The sequence below is a fragment of the Eublepharis macularius genome, chromosome 12, assembly GCF_028583425.1.
Source record: "Eublepharis macularius isolate TG4126 chromosome 12, MPM_Emac_v1.0, whole genome shotgun sequence".
In the NCBI taxonomy this organism is placed as follows: Eukaryota; Metazoa; Chordata; class Lepidosauria; order Squamata; family Eublepharidae; genus Eublepharis; species Eublepharis macularius.
The window spans coordinates 57,212,454-57,239,494 of NC_072801.1; the positions used below are offsets into that span (position 1 = coordinate 57,212,454).

A 27,041-nucleotide genomic window follows, 5' to 3' on the forward strand; every position below is an offset into this window, starting at 1 on the left:
ACACCCAGACTGCAACCTGATCCCAACACCGTTTTAAATCCGCATACCTGCTCTACATTTCGCCTAGGGTCCTTACCAGAGGAGACCTTAAGCTCAAGGCCTGAAGCATCTTTTACTTCTCTCTCACTCCACCCCTCTCTTTTTAACTTTCGCCCCAATGAAGAATTCCGTAGAGCCACAAGGCTTGCGGTGTATGGCATTATTAGGGTTGGTTCTCTACAAGGTATTACATGTTGGGTTGACCGCTCCAGGCTGAGAAATACGGAAGCACCTCGCTAGTCAGGGATGGTTACGCGCAAGGAAGCGGCCTTCGGATTGCTTCCCAAGTGTTTCGGAGCTCCGGCGCCGAGTTTCCTTCCTTCTCCCTGCTCCGCCCCGCACCTGCTCTGCCGCCCACTGCCGGCCAATCCGCGCTGCCCTCCGCGCGGCTTCGGCGAAGGAAGGAAACTGCCGCGGCCCCAGATTGCCGCAAGAATGTTTTTACTTTCGCTTCTCCGCTCCTCGCCCCGGGGCCTCGGTGTGCTCGCGGATCCGGATCGGGGACAGGTAAGGCGGTGGAGGGAGAGGCTGGGACTTCACCTGCTCCTGCGGGCGGGCGGGAGGCTGGTCGGCCCTGGAGCCGCTTGAGCCAGTGCAGCATCGCGTTCAGGGGTCAGGAAAGGAAAAACGCCCCCCCCTTTCGCCCATCCCTCGACATTAAGCTCCCTTGCGCCCCCGGGTGCATTGTGGATCGCGCCGGCGCTGGGTTCCGCGGCCATTCATTTTGACAAGCGCGCAGGAGAAGTCAGGAGAGGTGCCGGTGGGTCGCTGGGATGGGCCCTAGTAGAAGAGCAAGATTCCGGTCCGGCGGCACCTTCGAGACCAACTAGGATATCACCGTTTGAGAGGCACGGCTCCCTTCGTTGGGGAGCTAAAATTAAATTTTCCCTAAAGCCACAAATGGGTTTTTTAAAATTGTGAATGTCTAAGGATGAAGGAGGTTGTGGGAGGAGGAGAACTTTAGAAGCAGCCGACCACATATTTAAGGAGCAACACTTGGGGGGGAGGGGGCATGCTTAGTTTCTAAAGGATCGTTCCGGGAGCTGTTTTTAGAAGCCCAAACCTAGGCCCGTTTACTGGGAGCCAAGCCCCGTTGTATCCGGTGGCGTTTTCTCCCCCGGGGAACTGTGGCTGGCGTTGCAGCCTCTGTCCCTTGCGCAAGATGAAGAGGGAAAGAGACGTTTTCACACCACGTGTGCATTGTGGGTAAGGGGGAGCCGAATGACCAAAATGAGGAAATGGCCACAGTAAAATACATACTGTGGCTCAGAAGCAAGCTCCACATGGAGGTGCCTTATACTGACTCAGTATAAGGCAGTATTGAGCTGTGACAGTTAGTGTTGTCTATTCCGGCTGTCAGCAGATCTTTGAGGCCTTGGCGTCTTTCGCATTGTTTACCTGATCCTTTTTTTACTGGAGAGTGAACCTGGGACTTCAGACAGAGAAAGCAGATGGTCAACCACAGAGCTAATTGGACTGGCCTCCTAATAAGTGTAGGTAGGACTGTTGCCTTGGGGTCACTTCTGCAAAATACACACACACCAGAAAACACATAGAGCCAGCCATACCCTGGCCCAACACAGCATTTCTTTCTTCAGAGCTGCTTGGCATTGCACCAGGATGCAGAGAAGAGACCTTAAAATTAGGGCCAGCAGTGTCTCTACCCACCCACCCCTTTATAGCATCCAGCTTGACAAAGAATTCTGGAAAACTTGCAAAGGCTGCACACCATTTGGTATGATTTGAATAATAAAAAGTATCGTATGCCTTTTGGTTTGCGATTTTGCTTTGGACCAGCATAGCAACCTGCAACCTCGGTATTATTTATGCATCCATTTAGTTTACTGATGGGCCTCTCTATCTGCAGGGTTTCTGAACAAATTAAAACGTCAAGGGGATAACCTAAACGTTCATGTCATTCGGTGGGACTTACTTCCAGGAAAGCGCCCTTAGGATTGCAGCTCAAAGACATACCATGATTAATTCAATAAAGTAATGGCAACGGTATTTTTTAAAAAAATACTAGCAACTCAACAGTATGCTAGATACAATACAACCCAGTAATATATTAAATCAGTAGCAGCATGCATAAAAAAGATGAAAAAGCAACTCCATAAAAGGTTTGGCAGCAGCACAAAATTAATATTGTTATTAATACTACTATTATTATTTATGAATCATTGGTTTGCATTTACTAAGCAATGAAATGGAGTTCTGACTGAGGCTGACCTCTGCAGTGTCCTTGGACTCAAACACAGCCTGGGACAGTGACGGATCAGAAGGACTGAAATAATGTTCTTAAACTACAAAATTAGAAGCAGGCCACAAAGGAACAAAGCCCTGATCTTTCTGGGTCACTCACATTCTGGCACTGCCTGTTTTCTTCCTATGTGTCTTCTGCCTGTCCTTTCTAGAGCCCTGCCTTGTTTGAGTCTCTCATTGGTAAATATTCTCCAGTTATCCTAAAAGAGGGGTAACTGTTAGCACATTCACACCCAGTATAGCTGCACAGTAGCCAACACTCAGAAGCAGTGCCCTTGTGGCTAAATTGCCGTTGTTGTGGTCTGGAGACCAAGCTGTGAAGCTGGGACCTCTGGTTTCAACACCACAAACTGAAGATAAAGGCAAGGCAGTCTCTCTTATCTGCAGCAGGGGGGAGGGCCTATTTTACAGGGTTCTTGTGTGGATTAGTGAGATAATGTTTGAGAACTGTTTGGAATGCTTCAAAGCACAATAGAAATGTGAAAGATTGTTATTGCATGGATTTGGGTTTCTATCGCAAACCACCACTGTTGAACTCTAATCACAAGTTCATGGGGCTTCCATTGATACATGGAGCTCCAGGACTCCTAACAGCTTTCCATGCCTTCCAGAAACACAAACAATTCTCGAGAGGTATACTTTTGCAGACAGAGAATCTGTGTCCTTCCTGGACCGCATGTGTGAGAGATCCATGTGCATCTTAGCACATACAAATTTCTGAACAAGGGTGATCTTCACCATGCTGTGTGTAAAATGCTCAGCATCTCCATCCAGAAATGCTGAATGAGCAAGAGAAGGCTTGCAGTGATTCCAGACAAGAGGGGCTCCTCCCCTCTCCACATATAGCTAGGCTTGGTCCACATTTGATGGCCGCCCATCCTAGCCTATCCCAAATCCTGCAATAAATAACGCTAGTGCTCGCTTTGCCATCTCTGTTTTCCCTCTCTCAGACAAGGTTTCTCCTCATTTCTTTTTAATGAAAAGGCTCATATGACTCGTGATAGTTCCATGAGGACACCTCCTCCAATTTGGGTCATTCAGGCTGAAACTAGCCGCTAAGACTAGCAGTCATGTTGGTGCTTTTTCTCCCGAAATCAAAAGAAGTATTCTGATTGTTTGCGGGGAGGGGAGTGATCTTTCAAAAAAGCCAGTGTTCAGATGACTGGAATACAACATTTTTCATCATATCCACCAGTGGTTATAGGGTGGCCACTTTGTTTCTGGTATTAGATATAGGCTGCTTCCACACACGTTGGATAATGCACTTTCAATGCTCTTTAGTGATCATTTGGAACTGGGTTTTTGTGTGTGAAACACAAAATCCACTTCTAAAGGATAACTAAAGTGCATTAAAAGTGCATTATTCAACGTGCGTGGGAACGGCCATATACACACATTCAAAATGTCTTGTGCCACAGAGGGATTTGTCTGCATACTCTGCTCCAGTTCTTAATTACCTGCTATTTCCTTCCCACCTAGAAGAATTTCAGCAAATAATCCAGGAGATAGCACGTGGTCCATGTCAGCGGTTTATCTCCACTAACTGGTTACGGTCATGTTTTACCACATTTTTCAGCAGTGTGTTTTAGTACAACTTTCCAGCAGTTTTGTAGAACTTGAAATCAGACAGGAAGAAACACCCTGCTAGCAAGAATAGGCAGTTACTGTTTTTCATCTAAAGGTCACCGGAAGATAGGAAGGAATAGGAATAGTGTTTTCTTGATGATTGTACAAGTTTTACCCTTCAGACAGATAGGGTTTGTTTGGGGGGGGGGGTGAGGGAGTGGTGGGTAAATAAATACTTTCTGGTTAGGCACAGGAATCTCAGATGGTATCTGTTGTTTCCATAATATGATAGTTAAAACCACAAAATATATATTTTAAAAATTAAATAACTTGGAATCTTTTTTCTGGGGCCTGGCCTCAGTCCTGGAGCCTATGAACACAAAACTGGACTAGTCTTTTTCTTCAGGCCTTAAATCTCCAGGGATATACTCACCCAAAAGTTACTGCAACTCCCTGCCAAGCCCCAGTGTGTCTACAGGCCAGGACGAGATCTCTCTTTCCTTCCATTTGAATGGGGCCTCATTTAAAGTACAGGCCCATTCATATTTGGAAGTAGGGTCAGTCATTGGAGGACTACTAGGATCCTTCCCTGTCAGTTGTGACTAGAATCTGGTACACAATCACAATCGGTTCACCTTAGGGTTGCCAGGTCCAGGTTGGGCAATTCCTGGAGATTTGGGGGGGTGGAGCCTGGAGAGAGCTGGGTTTGTAGTGGTGAGGGGGCCTCAGAATGGTACAATGCCATAGAGTCTACCCTCCAAAGCAGCCATTTTCTCCAGGGGAACTGATCTCTGTCACCTGGAGATCAATTGTAATTCCAGGAGATCTCCAGCCACCACCTGGAGGCTGGCAACCATAGTTCTCCTATGGCTTAGCACTCCTATCCCCACCAGTGGCTGCTAACTTTTGGTTTATTATTTGGCTGGGAGAGGAGGCTGTCTTCTGAATCATAACTGTGTTTAGAAATATATTTTTTTCCTTTTCTATCAGTGGTTATATGACCCAGGTAGTTAAAAACATGGTGGAGAGAGACCTGTAGCTGTCTTTTAGAAGTAGTCTGATAGTTTGCTATTTCAATTGGTTGCTGCCAGTTTAAGATTCTGCTCTGTTTTTTTCCTTTCTACAGATGGTTTGCTCTTGTCACTCTCTCTGTTTCCTTTGTTCAAAGCTGCTGTTATTTCTAGCTATTTGTACTTTCGTGCTGGTATATGAATGGCTCTATTACATGTTTCTTTTTCGATAGCTGCCTCGAGCTTCAGAGTACAGCCTAGTAGCAGCCTAATAGTAAAATAAATAATATACCCTTTCCCCACAAGTCACTGTCCTTGAGCATGTGCCAACTGCCTTTCTCTCACCGCAGGGCAACCTTACCTATACTGCCCATATTTTAGGGAGCAAGACATGCTCAGCCAAAGCATTAGCGCTGAGCCTAACCATCCCACCCTCTGACCATCTATGAAGTTACACAAGTCCAGAAGTGAAAGAGAAAGAAAAGGAGGAAACACTGAGGCCAAGGAGTTTTGAATTATGAAATTCCCCAATCCTGGGCGACCATAAAAGTTGAGGAAGTGACAGTGCGTGTTCTCCCCCAGTATTATGACATCCAGAAATTAGAGGAAAGGGTGGAAAGAAAGAAGTCATGAAACAGAAAGAAAAGTATAAGGCATTTTTTCCCTTCTTGTCTTTCTCAGAGTAGCTTCAGCTGGGTAACCATGTTGGTCTACAGTAGAAGACCTTAAAGACCAACTAGCACATTAAAGCAGCACCTTAAAGACCAACTAGACTTCCAGGATATGCGCTTTCAAGAGTCAGAGCTCCCTTCCAACTGCATGGATTATAACGACTACTTCCTTTTTCTACTCCTTGTATCTAATGAAGGGAGCGCTCAGTGGGGGTTTCTGATTCTTGCACATGATTTTCTCCAAAGTGGGGTGAATGCTTTGCAATGGACTCAGTTCCCACATTCAGCCACCAGTCTTTGGGTGACACCTGTGTCTCTGAACCACACCGAATTTCTCAATGGGATTTTTAGGAGTGTTTTTTAAAAGTGGAGAGAAAAATATCGAGTGGTTCCAAATGGTGCCTTTCACCACCTGATTCCTGATGTCCTTGCAAGACATTCTCCTTAAATAAATCCATAATTCTTGCTGGGTTCATGGGAGGGTTGAGAATTCTGACTTGAAAAATCAATCAAAAAGAGTCCAGTAGCACCTTTAAGACTAACCAATTTTATTATAGCATAAGCTTTCGAGAATCAAGTTCTCTTCATCAGATGCCTGATCAAAACTGGTATCTGCCCAGTTTTGATCAGGCATCTGATGAAGAGAACTTGATTCTCGAAAGCTTATGCTATAATAAAATTGGTTAGTCTTAAAGGTGCTACTGGACTCTTTTTGATTGATTTTGCTACTACAGACTAACACGGCTAACTCCTCTGAATTCTGACTTGAGAAATTCTTGGAGATTTTTGGGTGGTACCTGGGGAGGGAAGGGAGCTCAATGGGGATATGACGCCAGAGTCCACACTCCAAAGTTACCATTTCCGATGGGGAAGAACAGCTGTAATTCTGAGAGAACTCCACACCCCACCTGAAGGCTGGGAGCCCTAGTTTAATTCTCTTTGTCAGAGCCCTGCATCTGACGAAGAGAGCTGTGGTTCTCAAAAGCTTATGCCTCAATAAAGTTGGTTAGTCTTAAAGGTGCTACTGGACTTTTTACTATTTTGCAACTACAGACTAACACAGCTAACTCCTCTGGATCTAGTTCGTGTAGTGATCTGCCAAGAGTTGTGTGGCTCGGATCATTTGAAACTTTCTGATTTTTAGACAACATATTCTGAATGGCCAGGGTGCAGCTATGAGCCAAGCTACAAGTGACGAATCACACTTGCCTGGCAAGTGAACAGACTCTCGTGTAGACATGGGCACGAACCGCATTACAAACCAAAAAAACCCACAAACTGCCTGATCTGTTCGCGATACGGCGGTTCGTGAGGGTCCATGGCCAATGAACCAGCGTTCGTTGGAAGCCCGGTTTGTTGTGTTCGCCCGCGGTTCGTGAAGCCAGACAGTCAGGCACCATCAATCAATTCCCTTGGAAACGGAGCTGGGTGAATGCCTAAACTTCTGTTGCCCTGAAAACCCGAATCGAAGCCCAGCTTACCTTGATCGGCAGGTCTTCCTTCCAACCATGGAGCTTCAAATTGGTTACAATTGGTTACATGGGAGAAGACACCCAGGGGAGGGAGGGGGAAGGGGGTGTTCTGTAGCCATGGGCACTCCAATCTCATCCCTGCAAACCCTGATAGGCATTTCTGACGGCCAACCCCTTGTACACTGGGCCAACGTCAACTGGTGGCTCTAATTGTATTGAGTGGGAGTTTCCTGGGGGCCTTGGATTGGAGAGGGTATAACTCCAAGGTCCCTATTGCAATCTTGACCAAACTTGGGTGCTGGCTGGAGGAGAGCCTGCTAAACACTCCCTGTGAATATGGGCTCTCTAAGTGCAATGGGGGCTATTCTGACACCCACGAACCTTAAACTGGTTTGACAACGGGAAAAGTTCGTTGCAGTTCACTGGTTTGAGTTCGTCGGCGGCACCGAAACACAAACCACCGGTTTGTTAATTTTGGGGGGTTCGTGCCCATGTCTACTCATGTGTATTCCTCCCTGTTCACTTGCCATTCACTTGCACTCCACTTGATCAAGTGGTGCGCAAGTGAATGGCAAGTGAACAGGGAGGAATGCACGTGAGTCTGTTCACTTGCCAGGCAAGTGTAATTCGTCACTTGTAGCTTGGCTCTATGAGTTCTTGCCATTGTCATCTTTTTGGCCAAATGGCTCCTCCATACCCCTTCCTGTATTTAAGAAAAAGAAGGACTTCATCTCTGCTCTTCCACTCCCCCCCACTTCCATTCCAAATTCCCTACATCACCCAGGCCATCGTGAAAGGGAAGGCCTTGCTCCACTTTGCAATGATCTTTTTACATTCTAGGAGGAGGGACATTTATCTCAACGGAGACAGGTGGCACCACATTTGCTGCAGGATGGGAAACACAAACACTAAACCGTGAGTTGGGTTGTGATTTGTGTGTGTGTGCACGTGCACGCGCACGTGCAAAAAAATTTTTTAAAAAACAGAAAACAGAGATGTAAATCATTAGGGAACTAACTGGATCTGAATTACCTTAATATTGTTACTGGATTTCTGTAGGATTTCTGTTGAACATCACTGGAACTTCTTGCTCTACAATGAAGCAGGGAGCAAAATGTGGTTTGTGCTAAATTGGAAGTAGCATGCAAGAAGAGACTTGTTCCTGTTGCACTACACTAAGGTGTGGCATTATGCCTCAACTAAAACGTTGCAAAAACACCCAGTAACCCTTGCTTGAATGGATTCTAAAGGCCATTTGGAAGGGTCCAATGGATTCAGGGGCTTTCTGGTGCCATCCAGTGCAGAGTTTCATCCTTCTAAGCCAATTATCAACTATCAGCCTGTGGGATGCAGGGCTTTTATAGCAGTTACTAAGAATTTACTCTCCCTCAGTCCATGTGTCTACCTGCAAGTGTGACTTGTGTCTCCTGGCTACTTCACCTGCCACAAATTGTTCACCTATGACCTTTTGGTTATGCTAGTAGTAGTAACAGAATGCCTGTAAACATATCAATGTCCATCTTGGGAAAAGTGGGCTTTTGGTTTCTAGCAGCTTGGGCCCCAGATTTTTGGATAAACTGATTGGTAAGAAGTAAGAGATGAAAGGTTACAAACCGCTGATCTAGAGGGCGGTAGGCAAAGATTACGTGGTAAACTCCACTGCATCCAGTCCTCCCTTCCTGCAGTCAGTTTAATCAAAGAATCTCTTTGGCTCTGTCACTTTCTTTCTCCCCCCACTCCAGTATCTGCTTTATTGGTTATCTGTTAATTTCACACCTGGCATTGCTGTTCCCCAGCTACTTGGAGAGCAACTAGAAAAATAAATTTGATGGTATTCTCTTTTTCTTCAGATTCCCCCTCAAAACCACATTTCTAGAAAGCCTTTGGCTGAACCGTCTTTATTTCATCACTCATATTTAGGGCCTTAAAGTTTAGATTTAACACACGGAGCTTGGCAATTGTTTGTTCCCCTCCAAGTATTTTTTTCAAATACTTGTTTCTGTGTTTATATAGTTATATACTTCCTTTGTATGCCTTACAGGTCAGCTTCACCCCCACTCCCCGCAAAGAAGCCCTCAGGAGGCATGATCTATGCCCTGCATCAAGACATCATATGCTCCATCTGCCTGGAACCCTTTGAGGACCCAGTCTCCATCGACTGTGGGCACAATTTCTGCAAGGTCTGCCTGTCTGCCCACTGGAGCGGGTTCTCACCCCATGGATATCGCTGCCCTGAATGCCGCCATCCCTGCAGCCCTGAGAGGATGAAACCAGATACTCGATTGCGAAACCTGGTGGAAAAAATCGGACAGATGCCTCTGCAGGAGATGGAAAGGGAGCTGGTATGACCACTTCTAGGGAGACCTCAGTGGACAAATAAATTGTGAGATGCACCGCCAGTGGATGTAGCGATGGCCATAAATATGCCCTCAAGTCATAGTTGACTTATAGCAACCACAAGAAGGGTTTTCACAACAAGAGACTAACAGAGATGATTTGCCTTTGCCTACTCCTGCATCCATGGTCTTTACTGAGGTCTCCCATCCAATTACTAACCAAGGCCAACGCTGCTTAGCATCTGAGATCTGACGAGATCAGGCTTACCTGAGCTATCCAAGCCAGGGCAGCTATAAACATAGATGGCTTTTAAATAGGTGTAGTAGGCAGATTCATGGAGGAGAGGTCCATCAATGGCCACTAGCCATGGTGACTAAAGGGAACCTGCAGCAGACCTCTGAACAGCACTGCTAAAAGGCCGCATCAGCCCCTTGGCCTCCGTGCCCTGTTTGTTCCTCCAGGGCAACTGGTTGCAGCATTGGATGGGTTACTGATCTAACCCAGCTGGGCTGTTACATTACGTTCTTACATTTTGTTAATCTAAAAGGGCTTCTTTTTCTGCATGTCTGAGAAATAATTGTCTGCGGGTGTCTCTATTGGGCAACTTTTGACACCTGCACAGAAGCCAGCCAGTTGACTATTAGATCTAACAAGTGCAGGACTCACAAGGGTTTGCAGGGGTCATCTCCATTTCCCCTCCTCCACTATTTCCTCTTTCCCTTACCTAGCAGGCCCCATAGACTGTCCTGTTTCTTGCTCTCCATCTCTTCTGACCTTCCTACCCACCAGTTGATCACGGCAACATAAGTTACTACGCCACATGATAAATATTCAGTCAATTGTACATTTCATTCACACAACTTTCTGTTCAGCCGTGACCTATCCAGTCCAGTGTTCTGCCAGCCTCTTGGAAGTTCACAAATAGGATAGGATGTTTTCCCTTCTGATTTGTCCACAGGATTTGATATTCAGAAGTACACTGCTGGGATAAATGGAGATTCAACTTGACTCCAGTAACTAATTGCTGTTAATAGATCTATCCATGTTTAATTTTTATTTCAATCTTTTTTTTTCAAAGCTAGAGGCCATCACTATTATAGCATTTTGTAGGGATGAGTACCATAAGTGAATTATGCATTGGAATTCCTGTCAAAAGGCATGTGATGAAAACATGCTTTAAAATATCCCAGCCTGACACATAGAACCGATCCTGTCAGAAAGACTGGGCTGTACGGAATGGGAGGAGGTATCCTGGGCTAACCGGAGATTATCTGCCAGCCAAATTTGTTTCAAGACAGCCACCACTTTTGCCAATCCGTGATTGCCACCACAAACGGACTGCTATATTTTCCTCTTTTTACCCAATTTGATCCCACTCTTCCTCCAGGAAGTTCAAAAAAAGCTTACATGTGGACGTATCCTCCCAACTTTTCCACTGGTAATAAAGGGAGGAGAGGTCCACTTTGATTACCCAAACAGACTACTCTGGAGATCAGGGGGGACCTGCATGGACAAAAGCCACATGGGCTGGGGTCTGTGGTAAGAAGGAGAATTAGGGAAGATGGAATTAAATAGTTTTTATTTATGTATTATTTATTTATTCAATTTATATACCGCCCATCCCAGGGGCTCTGGGCGGTGAACAGTTAAAATTGATAAAAACAAAAACTAAAATCAATATACAAATAATAAAACAAATTAACAAGGTGCAGTGGTGGGGAGAACCTTCCCCACCTCCAGTTGGGTCTCTTCCCTCCATTTTAACTTGATCACAACTCTCGGGGGGTGGGGTAGGCTAAGCTGAGAGAAAGTGTGACTGGCCTGGGGCCTGTCATTTCGTATCTTGGCTTAGTGGGGATTTGAGCCTAGATCTCCCATGCTTACTACATATTCAGACATCACAATGAACCTTGCTTTGTTCGATTTGTGCAAAAAGCTGGTTTATATATCAGATGTACGTAACAACTCCAGTTTGTGAGGAAGCTCCCATTTGTCTGCATCGCGCCTCCTAGCAGGGAGCGCATCTCTCTTGTATTGCCATCTCTGTGACACCTCAAGGGTAATAGCTACTCAACAAACCAATTTGTGAATTTACATATCACAAGAAACCACGATCGGTACAAACCAGTTACAAGCCCTAGTTTAAAATCTTAGCTTGGTGCTTACCAAAAAAAATTGGTTTGCTGAACTATCTGCATTCAAGTATCATAAATGGCATTTAACCCAACTGTAAGCTGCAATTTATGGTGACGTGTGAGTGCAGCCCAGTTCTTTGACTCAGTCTTCTAAGGATGCTGGCTTACCAACCAATTAAGACCAGCAGGGATGGTAGATTTTGACTGGGCAACAATAGAGCTTCTAGAAGAGGGCTAGTTCTGCCCTATCAAGGTCTTGTCTCTTTTCAGGAGGTGATAACAGCTACAGGGCAGTCAACAGGACAGGCGGTGCAGTTGGTGGGCTTGGATGACGAAGGGAATCTCTCCCTGGATGAGGAGGCCCTGAGCAGCTGCCTGGAGCAGGAGCTGGTGAAGGATGCTCCCATCTGCCTGATCTCCATCTTGGGGGAGCAACGCCGTGGCAAATCCTTCCTGCAGAACTTCCTACTGCGGAGGCTTCAAAACTTGGTGAGCATGAGAAAGTGAGCTATTGTATGCCACGTAGAAAGGTGGGCCTGCAGTAGCCGATTATCGTCAGATTTGTATGTGAAAATATGCATTTTGATATCTCCTGGCCTGATTAGCGCATTGAATCTCTGCTCTTTAGGGCTGGTCATATGACTCTGCAAAGCAGCACTGGTAAGAGTGCGAACAGGCCTGGAGAAATATATCCTGCTCCTTTAATAGAGACTTTTGTTGTGTAGAAATGGGCAGCTGATACTTTTCATGGCACTGAGATACATAACATCACTTGGTAAATAACATCCCATTGCCCCTCTATTAAACAGACAGGACAATTCCCACCCCCCACCCCCGGATGCTTTTTTACCCCATTGGTACAATCTCCCCACACGTATCCACTCCCCCAGGTGGGGCAATATTTTACTTCTGTGGATTTCTCTTGCAGTTAGAAGCCCCGTGTCAATTTTAATTTCTGTTTGGTTTTTCTTTTTTAGCACGAATGAAAATATGCCAGAGTGTGCCCTGCAAGGTTGCAATAGAAATCTTTTTTTCAAATGTTAATATAGAAAAGAAAAAAAACTCAAACCAGTATTCTTACATGCCTGTTAAAGTTGGGGATAAAGCACCAGATTGCAGGACCCCTCTTTCCTGTAGAGCATTTCTAGCTAAGGGGTCACTGTCATCCTGGTACCCAAAGCCCTACCTGTTTTAAAACTGAGTCCCCATTTTCTTCATTTCTTTCCTCTTGGCAGGGAGCTGAGGAGGAGTCATGTTTGGGCCAGGAAGATGAACCACTGACAGGATTTGAGTGGCAACCTGGTCCTAATAGCACCACCAAAGGGGTGTGGTTGTGGAGTCAGCCATTTTGGATCACCAGTGAACAGGGAAAGGTAAGAGATTGGGACACAGACTATGGAGGTAAGTGAGGAAAAGGACAAGAGAGATAAGAGGTGAGTGATTATGTTCTGGGAACAATAGATGCTATCCAAGACACCTGTGTGCTCAACCAGAAATTATTTACAAAAATGATCTGGAAAATTCAGGGCAAAGATTACGTTAGGTGCAGTCAAATAGCAAAATCTACTTTCAGCTTGCATTTGGGCACATCTTACTCCTGAGGCCCTGGGGTGAAAATATAGCAATGGCCATTGCCTGAAAGCAGTATTTTTAGTACTGGACCACAATGCTGCTTGAAATCAACAGGGCTGGACTGAAGCATTCTGCCATTGCTGAAAAATGTAGTAAGACATACCTGGGCAAATGGGAGACTTCGTTTGGTGAGAAGCTATGAGAGGAACTCTAAGCTCTTTAGCAAAGAACTTAGAGAAATATCTAATTATATGGAAACCCTTTATAGACTTTTTGCATGAAATAGAATGTGATGAACTAATGACATGTTTTTGAAGATTAAGGAGAGCAAAGGAACATATAAATGGAAAGGAGAAATATTTACTAATGGTAATGTTAGATTTGCTGTAGAATATGTACTGTTGATAGACTGCTTCAAATGGAAAATTGGTATATATTCCCACTATATTGGTGTGTGTATATATATATATATATACACCAAAGACACATATGTGTGTGTGTGTTTCTTTTTTCTTTTTTATTCTTTTTTTTCTTGTTCTTTTTTCTATTATAATTATGTTAAAAACTTTAATAAAAGTTTATTTTTAAAAAAGAGGAACAAAACCATTTAAAAACCCATAGTTTCTGAGATACTGAAACTGCAAAGATGATACTCTGGAAAATGCCAGAGGGCTCTATTATGGCTCCCACTTATACTTTTCTGGATGTCATTCATACTCTCTTAAGCATGAGCAGTAGGTGCTCTTGCCTCCAATTTAAAGCTTCAAATTCTAAGGTGGAGGAGAAACTTGGGAGCCTGAATTAAGGTGCAATCTTGTGATACTGAAGTTACTCTTTCTTTTATAGTCTACAATTTGTGCGGTTTGCTGCAGTAGCCTCCAAGTGAGAGAACCTATTAACTGTAGAGTCTTCTACCGTGTAGGCCCAACACAGAACCCAGTTAACAAATGAAACACATAATACAGAATACAGCCACAATAAAACTCCTGCAAAATTGGACTTTGGAAATCCTTCTTTGCTCCACACTGACTTGTATCAATGTCTGCAGAGATATTCTAAGAGCTCCCTGTCAGCTGCCTCAGAAGCTTCCTCAGATTCTCCTCAGAAGCGGGAATCAGAGTAACCCCTTTCCTCTTCCCTCTCCCATTTTGAAGTATTCAAGGGCAAGACACACTACTGGGTCACTGGCACAAGTGAGGGCTCCCAGCACTAGCAAAGGTCTCACATTTTCCGCTATCTAAGGACTCTCCAGAAACCATTAAATGAAGATGGATCTGGCCATTAAGGTGGCAAGCAGTGTGGGCCCATCCCACCTTGTATTTCTTTTCCTGATGTGCAGTTGATTTTACAGAACTCACCGCCACAAGGTGTAGAGATGGCCGGAAATTCATGATGCCATCACATGCCTAAATGAACCTCCATGTTCAGAGGTGGTGTTCTTCTGAGTAGCAGTTGCAGGAGGCAGCAACAGGGGAAAGCTTTGGCCTCCATCCCCTGGTTGCAGACTTTCATTTGAGAACTTCTACCCTGGCTAAGCCCGTGATCTGTCAGTAGCCAGCCAAGTGCTGCAGAGAAATTCGCAATGGCAATATCCATCTCTGGGTTCACAGACAAATCCTGTCCATGAAAGGGGGTCTATCCAATTGGCAGCAAGCGTTCATTTATTTAATTTATAATTGCAGTTGTACTGCAGAAGGGTGGACGAAGTTTGGATTTTCAGCCCCAGTTACCACAATGTGTTGGGCTATCTCTGCCCTGCAAATAGTAGTTGTGCTGCCGCTGCAGACGATCACTGGTAGCCTCCTCTTCTGTGTGATTATCACCACATCCTGTGGCAGTGAGTTCCATGGGTATGTTTTGGACAAATGGTTCCCTTTACCTTACCTTCTTACATTGGCTGCTTAGTGCCTAAGATTCCATTCTTGGGCAAGTGCTTGAGCAGCTGGTGGTTTCTACTTATGAGTTGTTCTGCTTTTATGCTGTGTTTATGCCTCAGGGCTTGTTTGAATGCTTAATTTTTATGTTGATAATTTAGTATTTTAATTGCAGGCCACCTCAATCAGGACTCTGGAAAGGTGGCATAAAGATCTTCTAAGTAAATAATGCCTCCCAAATGCACATCTTTGAGCAAGAAGACAGAACTATAAAGCCTGTTGGCCAAACTAATCTCTGTTCTCCTATATCATTGATCTTGTGTTCCCTCTCTTCAGGTAGCCGTGTTTTTGATAGACACAGAAGGTTCTCTGGATCTGGAGAGAAGCAAGGAAGCTAGCACCAAGCTCTCCACTTTCTCTATGCTACTCAGCTCCTATCAGGTGAAGGCCCCCACTTCCCATACATCTTCCTCCAGTCTCCTTTCATTAAGTTGCACATCAGTTTTGACATCTCTGTTGTTTCCTCCTGCTGTCTTTCTAGATACTCAATTTGTCTACCATGGTGAAGGAAACAGATTTGGAATACTTGGAAGTGAGTGAGGGGCTATAAAGGGTAGGAGCAAAGTGGGTGGAAATGGTATGGACTAGAAAAGAGGGTGGGGGCTGAGATCCAGGACTCTTGAGTTATTACCAGGTTTGGAGGAAGTAGAAAACTAGATTCATAAAACTGGAAGAAATCAAAGATCATCCAGACTAGGGCTAGGCAAGCCCAAACAGGCATGCTGAAGAGTGGCACGCCGGGCTGTTTTGCTCAGTACACCAGGCCAGTTCTGTGCCCAAGGGACTGAGGAGAGCTCCTGCAGTACTGGAAGCAACTCTGAGAATTAGTTTGTTCCCAATGTGTCTGGCCAAGTTTAACCCTAGTTTCTGCCACTGCATGTTGTTTGCTGGCACACCAATATCTTTATGGGGGTTGGGTTAGCCCAAAATGTCATCTATCCTTGATCTGGGCTAATCCAAGAAAACGATATTCTATCCTTTAGCATGCACCAAATCAGTCCTCATGATGCAGATTTCAATGTGTCACAAGCAGAGAGCTGGTGTATTGCCAGAGAGTGCACAAAGAGCCAATTGCAGAGAGTGGCTCAAGCAAGTGAGCCAAGCCACACTCCAGCAAGTCGATAAACCCCCTCAAGTTACCAGCCATTCTGACTCATGATGGTCCTGAGGTTGAGAAAAAAGGATAGACTGAACCATGTCCCATAGAAAATTTTATTTGTTTCAAGTGAATTTCAGCCATCCTCCTATTTCTGGTGTTTTTTCTGCCCCTGATATCCTGAGGGAAGAGAGAACACAAGGATTTTTGGCAGTATAACCGAACTATAATTTTGCCCCTTCCCCAACCAATGTAGAGGAAAATGAGAAGTCCAAAGATAAGAGAGATACATATTTGTAAAAAGAAAATTGCTTCTGTCTAATTTGGCACATGTTAAGCCTGGTGCCCTAATTGGCCTATGTGGTTGGGCCAGCCTGGAGAAAGATGATTTCTGAGGGTGGTGTCTCTTCCAATGGGCCACAGCTGGGGCATCAGAATACGTATCTCACATTGAGAGGGATTGGAAAGAGTATTGGGCTACAGGGACGAGAGGTGAAATTCCTGCTTGCTATGAAGCTTGCCTTAGGGCCAAGCTAGGCATTCTGACAGCGATGGGTCCAATCTGTAGTCACTGATGCCATTTTAGAGAAGAATCTGGGCATTTAAAAAATGCCATGTTGGCTCTGGGAGGGCCAGGGATCTTGTTCTCCCCCAAATGTCTTGTCAAGTGCTGAAACAGACCCTTCCCCCACAGCTGCTTCTGTGGGCCAAGCTACAAGTGACGAATGACACTTGAACGGCAAGTGAACAGACTCACATTATTCCTCCCTGTTCACTTCCGCTCCACTTGATCACAAGGAGCGCAAGTGAATAGGGAGGAATACATGTGAGTCTGTTCACTTGCCATTCAAGTGTCACCCGTCACTTGTAGCTTGGCCTTCAACTTGAAAAGGCGCATGTGGGGGGGGGGGGACCACCTGGTTTGTCTGCACTGAGGGTCTGATCCTCACAACATTTTTTAAAAGGCCCAATTCTTCTCTAAAATGGCGGCAGTGTCCATGAGTCAGACCCACGGCCACCAGAGAACTGTTACTCTCTTACAGATTCTCTGCCTCTCTGGTTCAACCAACAATTCCATAAGATAACCCCATGTTTGCTGCTGTGAGTCTTCTTGGGTAGGGTGCAGGTGGAACATGATCATAAATGCTGCGAAATACCCTTGTAGCTGAGTGAGAAGTGGGTTTTTAGGGCTGGGCAACAGGGTGGAGAGAACCAGACCTCACAGGCTCACCGGCTTTCTCTGCCCCACAGATGTTTGTCTACGTAGCTGAGGCGGTGGGACGTGGCTGCGGCTTAAAGCCCATTCAGGTAAAGAGCAGTGACTGTTCCATTTCCTTCCCTTACGGATCATGCTGTGTTCTCCTTTCCTCCTCCCACCATATTCATGCCCTCCATCTCGCCATTTGATGAAAGAGCCCTTTTGTTCCTGAACTTGCATTGCTGCAACCAGTTCTTCCGGCCTAGTCCTCCGCCTGGTACCCACATCTCTCTCGCTCGCTGTCAACCCTTCTCTTTCTCTCCCACTCACCAATGCTAATGAAGCTCCTCTCTGCTCCCCTCTCCCTACTTTTGTTCCTGTATAATTTATCTGCTTGTGCTTAGTCCCAAAATAACACACACAGAGAGAAAATCAGATGAAATCCCATCATTAAAAAAAAAAAAACAGAACTTGGAAGTCTATCCAGGAAGCAGATAGCCCACTCAGACCAGGTTCATAAAAAATATGAGTAGCCCTGTGTTGCATCAGATGAATGGTTTATCTAAGCCAGAATCCTGTTTCACACAGTAGCTAGCCAGAAGGCCTGGAAGCACACCCACACACCCCTCGAACAGTTATCCAGCAGTACACTGCTGTTGAAGATGGAGATTTAATTCAGCCCTTATAGCTAATAGCTACTGATGAACCTATCCCCCAAGTATTTATCTAAGCCATGTTATCCAAACAAAACCATCCAAAGTATATTCTTGGCAGGCCCATTGACAGCACCATTGGAGAACTAGCCATTGGAAGTCTTGGCACGTGGTGGCTGCTCTCTTACAGCTAATCCAATAATGTGCGTCTGCTCTCCTATGCACAATTTCTCCTTTAACACACCATCACAAAAAGAACTTTTCCAGTACATAGTAGCATATCAAGGCACTCTGCTAATTTAAGGGGAAAGAAGATAGGATATGCGGTGGTTCCTTTTGTGGTACCATGACACATGAATGGGCCGTAGTTGAAAGAAGGGGAGGAAGGAGATGTCTCACAGAATGTGGGGCCAATCAGTTTCTCTCTCTGTTGCAGCAACTTGATCTCTTAGTGCGTGACTGGTCGTTCCCACCAATTTTTGGACTAAAGGGAGGCCAGGCATACCTCCAAAAGGTCATACAGGTAAAAGTGGTGATGGGCACATCGGATGCAATTCAAAGCTGATGGTGTGGTTTGGATGGGCATTGTGGAAAAAGTGGTGTATTAGTCAGGCTAGGATCTGTGAGACCCAGGTTCAGGTCTCAACTCTACCTCAGAGCTCACTGAGTGACCTTGGGCTAGTCACTCTCTTGTAGCCTGACCTGCCTCACAGGGTTGTTGTGAGGAACAAATGAGAAAGAGAAAGCCCTGGGCTCTTTGGAGGAATGGTGGATTAAAAATGAGAGAGAGAGAGAGAGAGATCTCCCATCCACAGTACGAAGAAAGCTTGATTCTGGGTGGCAGTTCCAGAATTGTTCAGCCTAATTCTCTTTCCCTCTCTCAACCGCAGAAGCTGGAGTCTGATACTTGCAAGCACCCACGAGCGCTGGAGACACTCAAAAGCAGCAGCACTCACTGTTACCTGATGCCCTTCCCTGGCAAGAAGCTGGTGATGGGAACTGAGGGCACCCTAGCAGGTAAGACCTTCCCACAGTCCCCTCCTTTTCTTCCCAGGTTCTTGCACATCTTAGTATCTATAATCCACTTCAGCTCTGTGGAAAGTCAGAGATACTCACCCATCCTTCCACTAGGTGGAGCATCAGTTCCATAAATTCCTCTAAAATAGGCAGAATTTTTCATCTGATCTTGAGGGGGCGGAAACCCAAACCATCAATGCCTTTGAGAAAATACCTTTGTTAGGTTCAGTAGTGAGCAGACTTTTGAGCACTCTAAAATTCTACGGGCCAGCGCACAAACCAAAGTGGGAGAGAAAAAGATTTCCAAGGTATAAAAATCCCCACAGAATGTTGTTTGTAGTAGAAGTTACAGGCATAATTAGATTATGTGATGTGGGTAACAAACAGATTTCGAGTTTCAGCAAAGTCTACTGATATGCAGAAGCAAGGAAAGACTGTTCCTTTTCAAAATAATAATAAAAAGCCTGTAGTAGTTCATGTCTATCCTGACTTGAATGGTCTGAGGGCCAAGCTACACATGACGAATGACACTTGAACGGCAAGGGTATTTCTCTCTGTTCACTTGCCCTCCACTCAATCCACTTGCCGTTCAAGTGTCATTCGTCATGTGTAGCTTGGCCCTATGTTAGCCCAATCTCGTCAGATCTGGGGAGCAAAGCTGGTCAGCCCTGGTTAGTACTTGGATGAGGGACGCCCAGGGAAGTCTGGGGTTGCTCCACAGAGGCAGGCAATGGCAAACCACCTCTGTTGCCTCTTGTCTTGAAAACTCTATGGGATCGTTATAAGTCAGCTGCAACTTGGTGGCACTTTACACACACACAGAGCATGGCCGATTCCGCACGGCTTACCTGAAGCTGGATGTTGCGCAAAACTCGCGCGAGAAAACGCAATCTTCTGTGTTTTTTCCGGCATGTTCCGCAACGTTCCAGCGTCAGGTAAGCCGTGCCGAATCAGCCCATATCTGTTTCTTCTAATGAGAGGCAGAGCTGTCTTACACATCTTGGGAGGGAGAACAAACCATTCCTTGGTTCTGTGTCCTAATGCCTCTTGATGCAATCTGAAATCTCTTTTGACCCAGTGTAGTCTAACCTAATTTACAGCCTTGTCTGATGCTTATTTAATTGGAAGCAAGCCCCAGTTGGGTTCAATGGGACTTACTCCCTGTAAGCATGCATAAGATCAAAGTATTCCACTCCTCTGGTGCTCCATCTTAAGAGTATCATGAAGTGCAGATTCTGGGCCTTCACTACAGTGTCTGGAAGATCTAGATGGGATGGTGTCCTCGTGTCAGTCGCAGGGACACCTCTTCAGTTTTAAAGACATGTTGCTTATTTCTTTTGGAAATACACTATGGGAGAAACTATGCCAGTTGAATTTTTTGTTTGCAGCAGCGTGATTAAAGAAACGAGAGCTACCAAGAAAAAAAATGGCAGCCCCCAATTATTATCCAATCCATTAATTTAAGGATGGCAGCCACCATAATTTTTGTTTCATTTTCCCTTAATGGCATCAGGGATTCTAAACTATAAATATCCTCCCATTGCCTGCATCTTCATGAAACTCCACTTCCATGCCTGAATGACCTTATTTTTTGCCTATTCCAGACATGGATGATGATTTTCGGGAAACTTTGAAGGATTATGTAAGTGGTTTAGCCAAATCAGCTGGTACCTATTTAAAGAGAGACCAGACGGGGGCTGCTCTTACTGGAGCCCAATTTGCAGCCAAGATAAAGGTAAGAAATGAAGAATGCTGGTTTTACTATGGTCAAGACCAGGACAATTCACATCCATTGAATTTCTTGTGCTGTAACATCCCATTATGATTGGTCCCTATCTCTGTAGCAGCTATTTCTGATAGGCCCCACCCATCCCCATGGCAGCCATTTTGTCTGGCATTCACTTCTTGTTTTCAGAATTCCAGTGGCACAGACAAGTCCACTAAAGCTGGGGATCCCTTGGTTAGAGAGCCAGGTTAGGACTGGAGGGACATGGGTTCAAGCTGCCTTTTGCTTGGAAACTCACTGGGTAACTTTGGGCCAGTCATTCTCTCTCTGCCTAACCTACTTAACATGGGTGTTGTGAAGGTAAAAGGGAGGGAAAAAGAGCCATGTATGCTATCCTGGGCTTGTTGGAGAATGAGCAGGATAAAAATGATCAAATGCAGTGGAGCAGTGTTTTGCTTATCATGTGAAGGGTCTGGCTTTGTATCCTCTCTTCAGCTGTTTCTCCTTTGTCTCTCTCTTTCTCTAGCATTTATCAGCTCTCATGAAGCAACATCCACTTCACTTTACTTCACCTGTGAAGGTACCAGATTCCCTGTCCTGTACTTACTCCTCAACTGGTATGCAGAGGTGTACCACCTCTGATCACATGGGTTCTACTTAGCCATCATGGCTGCTCGCCATTAATGGGCCTGCTCTCTTTAATACTATCTTAGAGATCTTCACTAAATCTCTTGGCAGTGAATTCCACATGCTAATTCCATGTTCTGTGAAGAGGTAGTTCCTTTTGTCTGCCCTGATTCTACTGCCCGTCAACTTTCCTGGTTGTCCCAGAGTTCTGGTGTTTGGGAAATCGGGAAAAAGTTCTCTGTCCACTTTTCCCTATGTCATGCATAATTTGGTCACAATCCCTTCTCATCGTCTTTTTTTTTTCTTAACTGAAAAAGTGGTGGGTGTCTGGATGACTATTCTGCACCCACCTCCTTACCATTAGCACAGATGTTTTGCACGCAGAAGGTTTTGCACGCAGTTCAGTCTTGGACACTTCCAGTTAAAAAGGAGTTTAGTGTTAGAAAATACCTTTACTTTTCTAAAGGTCCACTGTGAACTGGAGTTGGCAGCCGGGCCAGCAGGATTTTTGGTGCCTTAGGTGAATTTTTAAGATTGGTGTCCCACCACCACCACCGCCACCACCACCACCACCTTCAACATAGAAAACAAAGAGAATAAACTTTTATCCTTATTTATTTGACATTTGAAATGAATGATTTAAAAATAAACATATAACTACACTTGCATTTAAGTTGGCACCTCAAAAGCTTGGCAGTTGCCTAATTCACCTGTGTGGTCAGGCTTGCCCTGGTAGACAGTACTGAGATGGACTAAAGACCTGGCTCAGTATAAAACAGCTTTATATGTTCTCTTTGCTTCTTCTGGCCTTGAGAATTGAAGGGACACAACCAAAGACTCCCCATTATAACCCTCTGTTTTGTCCCCTCTTCTCTCTCTCTACAGATGGACATCATCTTTAAAAACCTGAATACTGTTGGGACCCTGCAGAGCAAATTTACAGAGTTCATTAAGGAGCAGGTATGAGCAGAAGAAGAGACAAGATTGGATTGGATTGAAGAAATGATTGGGGGTAGAGAAGAAGGTTACCGGGATTTTGAATATTGGATTTGGGTCTAGAAAATGAGTACAAAGGTATAGGATTCTGGTGGCAGGCCTGACTGATGGTTTGAGGTAGATATTGATTGAAAAGATGAAGTGTTTTCTAGCGCTTCTGGGACTTTTAGAGTGTTTTTCTTACCATCTAGAATTGGGGGAGAGCAGCAAATTGGCCAGGTCTGCCGAACGACCTCAAAATCAAAGCAGATGGTAGAGATTTCCCAGATGCTCTCTCCCAACTGGTTGAGCAGGCAGCAGCGTAGCAGGGGAGTCTGCTTTTAAGTAAGGATAATGCAGCGCACATTTGGGGCAAAAATATCTTCTCTGCTGGGATCTGAACTGGCAATGACTGTCAGAGAAAGAATTGTGAATGTGACGAGTAGCATGATGAAAATGTTGATTCAGAGCCAAGCTACAAGAGATGAATTACACGAGGAGGAGCACGTGAAGGGAGTCGCAATGTTAGCCGGGAAGCTGAGTTTTAAAAGAGACCGGAAGGCTTTGTCAATTTCCTCTCTCTACGGAGCCAGGGAGATGCTGCTCAGAGGGTTTGTTTTTTCCTTCTTTGCCTCTTAAAAGTGGAAGTGAAACTGACAGAGCCTTCCAGAGGCAAACCCTCTGAGCAGCCATCTCCCTGGCTCTGTAGAGAGAGGAAATTGACAAAGCCTTCCGGTCTCTTTTAAAACTCAGCTTCCCTGCTAACATTGCAGCTCCTTCACGTGCTCCTTCTCGTGTAATTCGTCTCTTGGCTCTCAGTGTGTGGCAGTAGTGCAAACTCCATGATGGGAATATTCAGACAGAGTTGTGTTAATCTGGGTCCATATCATAATCATATAGATGTATCGTGTGTGTACATTTGGAATACTGCTTAAGTTATGTTCTGTACAGTAGAAAAGCTTCAAGGGAATATTACAACACAAGATTGCTGAACTTGAGTTTGTTTACAAATTCAGAACAATGGAAACCCAACCACTACCACCACCCTGCTGACTAAGGATGTAGGATTCTTAGCTCACTACAGATGCTAATTTTCTGCACTTCCTACCCCTAAACATTTCTTCCCTGCTCTAATCAGTAGATTATAACTTGCATTGTGCCTTTGCATCCTGACTCCCTTCTTTGCAGTACCTCTCTGACTGTGATATAAAGGCTCAGGGATCTCTATTCCTACTTGTATCTGATGATGGGAGCTTTGACTCTCAAAAGATTACACACCTGCCTTATACTGAATCAGACCATCAAGGTCAGTATTGCCTATTCAGACTGGCAGCACCGCTCCACAGTCTCCGGCAAAGGTCTTTCACATCACCTTCTACCTGATCCTTTTACCTGGAGATGCCAAGGACTGAAACTGGGACTTTCTGCATGCAAAGCAGAGGCTCTTCCTTTGAGCCACAGACCCTCCCCTGGGCCATCTTGTTGGTCTTTAAGGTGCTACTGGACTCAAAACTTGAGTTCTAATCATTGTGTCTCATAAAAGATATTGCAGGGCTGGATAGAGAGTGCAGAGAAGAGTCACCAAAATTAAGAGATGGGAACATAAGGACTTAGGATTTTTTTTTTCAGTTTCTAGAAAAGTTTATTAAGGAGGGAAATGATTGAGGTTTATGTTTGGGGTAGAGAATGTGGACTTTCTCTCTTCCATTATACTATTCAGGGGCACCAGGTGAAATTTATCTTTGGATGCTAGTTGCTGGAGGGGCATCAAAAAAGAGAGTCCTTCCAGTGGCATCTGGTTGAAGCAGGATTGCCATTGGTCTGATCTCAAAGTCCCAGACTTGTTCACAAAAGCAGTCCTGGCGTGCTAATGAAGATACTGCCGCCTGGTCCTTGGAGCATTTGTAAAAAGTGGTGAAGTGTATGAGAGGTTGATCGCAGAGGCCACGCCCCTGAAGAAGATATTCACGAAATCCGATGAACAGCCGGCCCCGGATTGGGCGCACGGCCCGGATTGCATTGTTCAACACTCCTATGATCAAGAGAATACATATTTGGGACCAATTGGACACAGGACTGCTTTTGTGAACAAGTCTGGGACTTTGAGTTTTGTGTAAATTGCTATAGGAACTATAAGCATTGTGGACAATGAATAAGATATATAGTAAATAATATTTCAAGTATAAATTTGCGTGTAATAATTTTGACTCTCCCTGGGATAATCCCTCTATTTGTGCTAGCCATTTACGGGAGAGGCCATTCGTTTCTTATTGGTCTGATCTGGCAGCACTGCTTTTATTTTCTTATGTGAACTGGACTGTGATTTTTCTGTGAGCCCAAGAGGATAACAGACCGAGGAGAGGAATATTCAGAGGGAAAGAATGAGACTGAAGTTAGCTTAAGGTTTTATATGTGAGCAGGGGGAGGGGGTTAGTTTCAGTTGGCAAAACCACACAGGGGCCTCCTCTCACACACAAACACCCAGCAAATCCTAATCCAAACAGGGAACCCATGTGGTTTCTGTTAGCATTACAAAAAAAACCTTGGAAAAATCAAATCACAGGCCTTCCAGTGTCCCATCTGTGATGACGTTCAAAGAGTGGTTTTAAGACTTGGATTACTTCTGTCTAGAAGGTGGATTGGTGGAAAAAGAGAGTTGGAATGAAGTCTACTAGAACAATGTGGAGATATTCATTTTATAGGATTTGGGAGGGATGTGACATGGTATGACTTGGATTTTAGTGAGGGTTTGTTTTGGTACTGAGGTAATTTCCCCCCTTTTTTACTTTTCTCCTTTTCCTCACCCTCTTCTGAAATCCTACTCTTCTTTCCTTCACCTTAGGATCAGCTCTCACGCCCCCTATTTGCAGGCCTAAAAGTCCTACCAAGCACCATGGCAGAGCGTCTCAAAGAAAAGCAACAGGAGCTGGTCAAAGAGTGCGAGGCAACATTAGAGGGAGAAGAGGAAGACCGGACAAATTCCAGATTGTCATTAGAGTCCAACATGCAGAGGGAAGCTAGGGATTTCCTGGAACGTTATGGGCGTCGTTACAAATCCCATGCCCTTACAGCAGGGGTAGCTTTTGGAGTGGGTGCCGTGGGGTTGACAGGTGGGGTAATTGGGGCTGGTGTGGCAGGCGCTATCTTGGCTGCAGAAGCTCTTGTGCTGAGCACAGGAACGGCTGCCACAGTTGCCATTGGGGCCTTGGCTGGGACGGGCACTTTTGCATTAGTTGGAGGAGGAGTAGGGGCAGGTGTAGGGAGCAGAATAGGGGAGCGTAGGGCACAGGAGGCCCATAGAATGTCTGAAAGAGATGTGGAGGTTGAAGAGGTTGAGGAGGAAATGTCAGACCAAATGTTTCTTATTGGTCAACAGGACACACCTTAGTGTTGGCAACAAAGCTGTCCTGAGGCCTACCCTTTCATCTGCAGCCAAGTGGTAGATTATACCATCATCTGCATTCCCTTCTGTTGTCAGGGAGATATGGATCCTAGGGGTGAGGGGGGGATAAATGTTGTAATCGATCCTCTGTCCCATTAACTGTGAAAAATTTATCTCCCCCTAATAGTTATGGAATAACAATCTGAGGTGCATTCCTGTATTCATCGCCATGGAGATATGACCTCATTAGTGATGGCTGAAAACATAGCAGTGTGACCTTCTGTGTTCTCTCTGACAGTATGTGAGGGAATAGCGTTCCCCCAATTTCCCTTTATCCCTCTTCAAGAAGGGAACAGGGAACCGCAAACCTATTGGAGATCAGCAGGCTTTTGTCAGGCTAACAAGCCACTTTTCCTCTCTCGCACCTACCCTGAGGAAACGAACAAAGTGGAGAGGGTGGGGAACTAGGTCTGTCTCTTTTCCGTTAGCTCCGCTTTAGGAATAGCTTGAGCTGGGGAGCAACCGGGTGACATTTTTATCACTGTGCTGGGCATTCTGAGATGAACTTGCCAGCACAGAGCAATGTATTATCCAGCTCTCTCAAAAAAGTGCTTTGCAATAGCCAGTTTCTCCCTTCATCCTCTGCCGAAAAGAGTTGTCAGATGGCATTTGCCATGGGATAGAGCTAAGGGGTTTTTTTAAATGAAATTCAGCTGTACCTCCTCCCCCTCTTGCTGTGATTTTAGGACTTGGTGTTAACTTGCAGCACCCTCATACTCTGTCTCTGTGGTGCACATTGTGTGGATAATTGATTAACAGATTTTCCTTGTCTCTGGCGCTGCAGCAAGGGCTTAGGAGAAATTTGTGTTGCCTCAGAGGAATGAAGCCCCATCCTCAGGAAAGACTTTCCTCACAGTAGCCTATTTTGATGTGTCCAGAGGCACAGAGTAGGGCGCAATGTCTTCTGAGATACTCAACTGAGTTACTGTCAGAGACATTTCTCAATTTGATCCTAAGTGCCTTGATTTTTATGGCTGCCGAAAGCTTGTTCCTGCTCACCTAGCCTCTCTTGGTTCATCTTTTGGGAAATACATTTATTTATTTCACCTCCTGCCTGGAATGTGTTTTTTTTTCCTTTTACTGAATGTTGGCTAGAATCCACATATGTAGGTCTCCCACACACATATCATGCCGAGACAAAAAAAGGTTGATGGAAACACCAGAAGAATAGCGGGTTTCGCTGGAATTCAGCCATTACAACACTACAGCCTCTGGTGACTTGCAGACTTAATTGGAGAGGACAGAATCCAGATGTGAGCAAACTGTAGTCAAAACAAGCCTGTTGGCAGGACACCAGAGAAGGCTGGAG

At 45.1% G+C, this 27,041-nt stretch overlaps 1 protein-coding gene across 1 annotated transcript; it reads left to right on the forward strand.

Moving 5' to 3' along the window:
- Window positions 1-332: 332 nt before the first annotated feature.
- Window positions 333-26,778, forward strand: RNF112 (ring finger protein 112). Its single transcript, XM_054992407.1, has 14 exons — window positions 333-546; window positions 7,861-7,935; window positions 9,062-9,362; window positions 11,763-11,981; window positions 12,728-12,865; window positions 15,275-15,379; window positions 15,480-15,530; window positions 17,346-17,402; window positions 18,382-18,468; window positions 18,836-18,962; window positions 20,567-20,697; window positions 21,215-21,268; window positions 22,201-22,275; window positions 25,133-26,778. The coding sequence occupies exons 2-14, from the start codon at window positions 7,913-7,915 to the stop codon at window positions 25,676-25,678; spliced, it is 1,914 nt and encodes a 637-aa protein (XP_054848382.1). The 5' UTR covers window positions 333-546; window positions 7,861-7,912; the 3' UTR covers window positions 25,679-26,778.
- The last annotated feature ends 263 nt before the right edge of the window (window positions 26,779-27,041 follow it).